The sequence below is a fragment of the Pundamilia nyererei genome, unplaced genomic scaffold, assembly GCF_000239375.1.
Source record: "Pundamilia nyererei isolate P.nyererei 1_Seehausen unplaced genomic scaffold, PunNye1.0 scaffold00032, whole genome shotgun sequence".
Classification (NCBI taxonomy): domain Eukaryota; kingdom Metazoa; phylum Chordata; class Actinopteri; order Cichliformes; family Cichlidae; genus Pundamilia; species Pundamilia nyererei.
In genome coordinates, this window is record NW_005187433.1 from 3,199,855 (window position 1) to 3,207,820 (window position 7,966).

The window sequence follows — 7,966 nt, forward strand, 5'->3', positions numbered from 1 at the left end:
GTGTGTGTGTGTGTGTGTGTGTGTGTCAGGGAGATGAGCCAGAAAAGTAAATTACTTTGATTCCTAACAAATTTCCATTTATTGAATCTGCCTCAGGTGTTACTGAAAAGCACAAATCCATAAACATTTGTATTCTTTGTTTCATAGTAGTAGTAATGGGGTGTGTGATGTTAAGGCATAAAAGCAAACTGGCTGTGTAACTATGAAAAGGATCATAACAGCAAGTAAAGACAGGCATAATGATGCCAATAATGAACTAAAACACACAATTAGAAACATCAGGGTGGCAGGGTGGATAGAAATATAATTAGTGTTGGACAATAAATGATACCAACCTCTCCCGCAGGGGAATTGTAGAAAAGGGGAGAGACCAAAAAGGGGTACCGCAAATTTATAGGGTTGCACCAAAGAAGAAGAAAAGGATGAGGAGGGACTCTCACTGACAATGAAGATAACTACAGGCTTGGGGATCCTGGAGTTTAGAACACATTTTGTGTAATTATAACAATATGTAATTTGTGACCCGGTTACACACAAGAGACAACATTTCAACAGGCATAAAATGGCATTTTTGCACCAACAAGGTGATTAAAATTAGCTGAGAACTTGACATGTGTCAGCACAGTGTGCAGCGTGTCCTTAACAACGCATTGCACATATAAAAAAGTAGAAGTAGCAGGCCTAAAAAACTATCTATAGCAAATGAATTGCACTGTCATGTCCTGAAAATAAGGAAAAAGCCAGCAAAGACCTGACACAGGACCTGCATCTGCACCTGTTGTTGGTGCATATTTGCACATTTCAGTAGGTCACTGCACCTATTTCCCATTTCCTGGCAAAACATAAAGAAATGAGGGGTGACTCAAGGCCTGTAACAATATATGACCTAAATCAGAACTGCTTAATTTATTTTTCCTATTACAGTCAGCTGTTTCGTGTATTTCCATAATTATATTGAACAATTTTATGCTCCTGGCTAAGCCTCTTTACTGGAAATATAGTTTTGTTTTTTCCCATCATTAATATGAAATATGTGCTGCAGTAAATACTCACAAAATTATCTGCTTACCTGATGAATCATCATTAGTAACAAGCAGTGTCAAACATGATCAATGCTGTGAAGTCTCCGACCCTTCATAGAATCCTTCTCTGCTGGCCGTGAGTCATGATCCTTGGCTGTAATTATGTTTGTCTCGCAGTAAACTAGTGGCTGTGACAGCTCAGGAGACTGAAGATACAGCAGCCTCATCTCATGCAGGGGGCACCAATTTATGAGCTCTGCAGAGCAAGGTTATTGATTTAATGAAAACATGGATGGAGTTAATTGGACCTCATTATGCCATGTGACTTCATCAAACCTTTCCCTGATCCAGGAAGTGACAGTGAGACAAGAAAGAAAGAAAATGATGACTTTTAGAAAAACACAATCAAGTGCGGGGATAAATAATGGTGGCGTGTGATTTGAATTGCTGAATCCTGCTGAAGGGGAATATTGTGATACGTGGAAATGATCAAACTACCTCATTTTGAGATGACTTTGGATCCAAAAAAATGTTGGTGATCACAACCCCCGTGGTTATTCCTAACCAACCAATGACCAGTCCTACAAATATCTTTCTGTCCGCACTGATAGCACTGTAACCTCACATATTTATTTTAGTCATACATACTTTTGACTCCTCCATTGTTGAATGATTTGGCAACTTTTTTCTGTCATTAAAATCAAAGCTAACCCGTTTTGTTCAGACTGTGTTCTACCTATGAGTACCTGGAACAAGAAGAAAAAATCCATTGTGATCCACATTCTGTACTGCAGTAAGAGCTGCAACCACCAAGCTGATGGCATAGAGTTCAGTAGTGCAAACTGAACTCAAGGGCTCTATTCTTTTTCTACATCTTACAATTTTAAACTGTCCTCTAGAATAGTATGAGACCACATAGGTTGCCCTCAGGGCAGTTTTAATTCACTTTGAGTGATGAATCTTCTTTTGTTTCTATCTAGTTATCTAATTGTCTATCCCTGCACACACTTGCACAGGAAGTGCTTGGAAACCCATGCCACGAAGTTCCCGGTGCACAATTTTTGTGCTGATGTTAATGCCAAATTATTGGCATTAATAGGGTGACCAACCGTCCTCTTTATTTGCACTTGCTGACTTGTAAAAGCCTATATGACATTTTTTATTTCACCATTCATTAACTGCACAGAGAAGGCATAGTTTAAATACGTTAAAGTTTTCTTTAAGTAAACAGTTTTATTAAAGTTCTTCATGACTGGTGCAAGTGTCCTCTTTTTTGGAAATCAAAATATGGTCACCATGGCATTAAGCCATTATGATCCTGTGGCAATGGGACTGAAAATGTGTCATATGAAATGTAAGACACAAATGGAGAACAAAAGAAACTAAATAAATTATCAAAAATAATATAGGGAATTTATTGTTATTACATATGTTTGTCTTGTTTTCCCAGGTGTTAGAGACTCAGTGTCCCACACAAATCAACCAGGCAGTTCGTCTCAGACAGCCGAGCCTCCTGTCCTGCTAGATCTTCCTGAAAACAGGTCCACGGTCATGTAAGTAGAAGTATAAAAGGTATCTGTTATCTTTTAAATGCAACAGAAATAGATCTGGCACTCTAATAATAATGCAGTCCATAAAAATCACTTAATTCCTTAGTAGTTGTTTTAAGGTCTCTTTTACCTAAATTAGCTGCATTGTTTGGAAGGAGGAAAGCCAATTTCAGTATTCATTTCATCTTAATTTCATAAATTTAGTAAAGCAGGCATGATGGCCAGAGGGTCTGTGTCAATAAAACTCAAAGCACAGTTCATCTCAGGACACAACTTATTGAAATGCTTTTTGATTGAAGTAAAAACAAGCCTCAGCAGAAGCAAATAAACCATCTTCTCAATGTGCATTCTGTCTATTTACATAGTTGTGGAAAAATGGTGATATTAAAGTCATGACAATAAATGAATTTACATCCACAGGCCTCATGCAGGTGGTATTCATTCGTTTTATTTCACTGGATTGAATCACATTACAAAGAGATTTCAGTTTTTGGGATGATTCCTTGTACATAATTGCATTGTGATTGTTTTATAATTGTATCAGGTTTTTGTTACTTCCACTGAGACGTAGTGTAATGAATCTATGCAGGCTTACATTCATTGTAAAAAAGAATTTTCTTGCGGGGAGGGGGAGACTTGAAAGAACTTGTAAGGTACCAAAAAGCAAATTAGCCAAGAGTGAGCATGGGACCTTGCCCATCAAATTAAGCAATTCTCAGAAGACAGTTGGGCAGCTATCAACCTGTAGTTTCTTTAGGTTATCAAGCTTAATTAGACTGCATTTTGTCCATTTATACATTTTGAGAGTACATACACTCTCTCGCACACATCACACACACAACCTAACCACTCAACCCCAGCCTGGGGTAGCCCCCAAAAACAAAGCAAACCTGAAGAAACTTTAGTCTGAAGGTCTACAGAGTTTAGTTAGTTTCAGATGGGTGGAGGTACAAAAACAACTACACACAGTGAGGTAATGCTAAAACACCACAGATGAACATTTAGCAGCGTTTGCTCGCCAGTTTCAGACGTCCACTAGCTTCATTAATTGTTTCCTGCTGCCTTGGTCAGGTCATGATGTGTGGAAAAAGCTAGATTGGGCCCGACAAGGGCACCAATACTGACCACTACACTGTGGTGTAGCGCTAATAGAGTTCTGAATAGAGACCTTTGTTGGTAATATAAGGCCTGGCAGGCTCTCACTCTCAGCCCTGTGGTGCTAATGGCTTCATCATTGGCATGCAGGCCACGTCAGTGATTTAAATCACTTAAAAACCTTGGGGATAAACACACCGAGGGATTTCACCATGTCAGCCTGATAGCTACCTCACTTCTTTTAGCATGGTTTCAGTGATTCACGCACAGGCACCTGAAAGGATATCAGGAACAGCTTGTGCAAAATTTCTCAGAAGGGGTCGACGCATGTCAGTAAAAAGCTACGCAATATAATCGGTCAAATAATTTTTTCACTTTTCACAACTGAGGAAATTTTTGCAAATGAGAGGTGAGTCATTAGAACCGAGATACAACATTTTCTGTGGTGGCTAGAGGTCTAAAGCTTTATAAATGTCCAGTTTAGAATCCAGCAGATCCTTGTTATCGCTCATTTTACGCTGTTTTTCCCTTCTTACTTTCTTCCCATCTCTCTCAGGCTGGCACGAGATACCCCAGACAGATGCACCAGTCACTTTGATGCAGTGGCCCAGATACGAGGAGAGGCCTTCTTTTTCAAAGGTACAACAGCACAAACAGCGAAAGAGATATGCAAAGCTGCAGAGCTATGAGGGGAGGGAAAATAACCCAAAACAAAAAAGAAAAGAAACGAGAAATTAGCCAAAAGAGCAGCAGTGGAGAAAGAGTCAAATGAAAGAAGTGAGAAAGGGAAAGAGAATGAGAGCGAGGAGGTAGTTGTAGATACCCGACTGAGCCAGTTGAGCCCTGCTGAGAGACTTCAGTATAAAAATTACATCACCCTTTCATGCTTGCCCTCTGGAGGAATGACCCCTAGCCTCCCACTGACAACGGAAACAAGAAACAGACTTGCATACCTTCTGCAGTAGCAGTGTTAGTAAAGTCTACTGAATTTTAACGATGTTTTTATAGAACTTTTTAATATAATTTGTTTTTTGTTGTCACACTTTAAAATCAAGGACATGGAACGTTTGTAGATAATTAATAGAATATTTAGATTTATCTGTAGCTCTTAGCAGCCTTTAATAATTGTATTATGTCTTCCTGCTGCAAATATCAAACCTTTCAAACTAGGGCTGCTCCTTGTCACTTGTAGGTCATTGCTTGTTGTGTTTCTTGTACACTTTACATGATTAAGTCTGGAAGGACATTTAGAACAGAAGTAATAGTGTTGTTCCTCTTAATTTGAACCTGTTCTTCATAGGGAAGTACTTCTGGCGACTAACAAGAGAGAAGCACCTGGTGTCTCTGCGTCCTGCTCAGATCCATCGCTTCTGGCGGGGCCTCCCAACCAATCTGGATAGTGTGGACGCAGTGTACGAGAGGCCTGGGGACCACAAAATTGTATTTTTTAAAGGTACAGTATCAAAAACATTGGAAGAGAGCAGGTGGGATTTTTAAGGAAATTGTGTATTTTGTAAGTCTATGTGAGTAGGAGAGGAGTTAGGCAATGACATTTAAAGTATTGAAAAGAAGGACATAAACAAGCTACAACTTTTGAGCTACCACTGTGGTTAAGACTACACAAAAAAACTACACAAAAAAACATATGTGTGCGTTTTGTTTTTTTTTTAATTTAATTATTTCCTTTCATTATTTTCTTTTCAATTGTATCCTCTCAGATGTCTTTTCTTTATAAAACATCATAATAGTAAGTAGGTTTGAACTCGTTATGTTTAACTTTCTTTAGGTTTAAAATACTGGGTATTTAAAGACAATATTGTGGAGGAAGGTTACCCTCGTCCCATCAGTGACTTTGGCCTACCGTTGGAGGGTGTGGACGCTGCCTTTGTTTGGCTACACAACGACAAAACCTACTTCTTTAAGGACAACCGCTATTGGCGATACGATGACCACCTGAGACGAATGGACCTGGGCTACCCTAAGGACAGCAACCTCTGGAAAGGGCTGCCATCACAACTTGATGATGCCATGAGGTGGTCTGATGGTAAGTAATCTTTTTTTTTTTTTTTTTTTACAGTTTTGCCCGCCCATCTTATGTGCATAAAATGATGAAAAAGAGAGGCAAAGTTGACACTGGCACAGTTGTGTCCTTGGGCAAGATACTGAACCCCAGACCTTCCCTGATGGATGCACTGTTGTATGTGTGGGTGCATGTGAGTGCATGTCCTTGATAGATAGCGGATTGCATGTACAGAATAAGGATGTGACTTTGATTAGAATTGCATAGCACAGTATGCATACCAGTTGGTTAACCATTTACTTTACTGTGAAATTTGACATGGACGTCTTGTCCTTATCCAAGAGTTTCAACTAAAACAAAGTCAGCTGAGCACTTTGTTTTAGACACTGAAGTGTTGTGTGCTCTAAGACAGAGCTAGAGGTAGAAGACGCAGAACCTAAAATTTCTTTCTGCAGTGCTTTACAGTGAGTGATGATAATTAGAAATTTAAGAAAAACAAGAGTTTATTTCCTTTAAGGAAATAACCATATTTGATAATAAATCTGCAAAGCAAATTGTTTACATCATCCTCAAAAAAAAAGATCAAAACTAAACCTTAATCAATCACCCAGAGTCAGAATGTCCTCAGAGTAAAGCCAGTGACATATTTTTGACCGCTTCTGTCTTGATTAAAAATTGATTATAAAGACACTCTGATTGATTAGATTCAACATATAAATGATGAATTGCCTGTCAGTTTCTTTCAGTGAAAAATGATTACATTTCTCTGAGAAAAATAGAGTCGTAACACTCCACCACAGCATCAAACCAGTAGTCTGCTGTGCTATTTTCTAAGCCTAAGGCAAGACTATGCAACACCGTTCTCAGGGGAAGTCCTTAGACCGGAATAAAGTTTGAGAAGAATATGAGACAACAGAACAATTAGGCAAGTTAGGAATGCAGCTTCAAGTCTTGGATGAAATTTTAGGCCTTGCTATTGGCATAAGGATGGCAGTGTCATTCACTGAGCCAGTCACTCCACCACTTCCATTCAGAAGTATGTCTTGAAATGTCACTGAATAGTTCATCGTGGGATTTTTTTACGCAATGTTGTGGTTCCTAGTTGATTCCCTCTATTAGGAGCCCTTTACTTTTCTTTAGCATATGCAAAAAGCAAACTCTTAACACGTTAGCATTGCCTTCAATACGACTATGTAACAAAAAAAAGTGTCATGAGCCTCAGCAAATCCTGATCTGTCAGATGGCAGGGTCAGGATTTGGTGCAAACAACATGAAAGCATGGAGCCATCCAGCTTTGTAGCAATGATTCAGACTGGTAGTGGTGTAATGGGGGTTTTTTTTATGTCTTGTCACACTTAGGGACACTTAATATCAACTGAGCATATACCCTTTACACGCAGTGTAGGTATTTGTTTTATAGCTGATTCCAGCAGAATAACATGCAATGTCATAAAGCTTAAATTATGTCAGACTGGTTTCTTGAATTTGACATTGAGTTCACTTTACTCAAATGGCCTCCGTAGCCATTAATAGGACACCTTTGGGATGTGGTGGAATGGGAATTTTGCATCATGACGCTGAAAAAATCTGGAGCAGCTGTGTGATGCTATCATGTCAATATGGACCAAAATCTCTGAGGTATGTTTCTAGCCCCGTGTTGAATTTGTACCCCAAAGAACTGATGCAGGTCTGAAGGCAAAAACCACATTGTTTAATTTTTAAAAAATACTGTAGAGATATTATAGATTGCTATAAAATCAAATGTACAGCTTTGTAGTTCACAGAGAGAGTATCCTTGTGATTTTGGTCCTGTCTTACCTTCTTCTTTTGCATTATAAATGTTAACATTTATCATTTTAAGTCAAATGTGGACAAATTGCTGTGACTTTTTTAATTTACCCTTCCCAAAAATGTTTCCAAGCTCACCTCATCAGCTTCAAATTCCTCATTATCTTTATATTTTACATAAATAACTACCTGCAAGTGTGCATTACCAATTCTATTCAATTTCAGTTACATTTTATTTAGATGGTTCCATCCCACGACAGAACACTTAGTATTGTTTGACAATGAGCCTACAATAATAAAGAGAATACGCCAAACACTTGGTGACAGTGGGAAGAAAGAATTCCCTTTTAACAGGAAAGAACCTCGAGCAGAACCAGAGTCAGGGAGGGGCAGCCATCTGCCAACACTGTCGTTGAATTTAAGTGTCGTTTGGCAGAATATGGTTATTTTACCAAAACCTTTTGTTTTGCTTATTCTTCAGTCTTAAAATG

At 38.7% G+C, this 7,966-nt stretch overlaps 1 protein-coding gene across 1 annotated transcript in view; it reads left to right on the forward strand.

Annotated features, from left to right (window-relative positions):
• The window catches only part of LOC102194225 (matrix metalloproteinase-17-like), a 92,149-nt gene that overhangs the window by 74,125 nt on the left and 10,058 nt on the right, over nt 1–7,966 (forward strand). The window contains exons 6-9 of the mRNA XM_005729268.2: nt 2,473–2,575; nt 4,224–4,306; nt 4,968–5,120; nt 5,454–5,711. Of these exons, the coding sequence (XP_005729325.1) occupies nt 2,473–2,575; nt 4,224–4,306; nt 4,968–5,120; nt 5,454–5,711 (597 nt within the window). The remainder of the gene's footprint in view (nt 1–2,472; nt 2,576–4,223; nt 4,307–4,967; nt 5,121–5,453; nt 5,712–7,966) is intronic.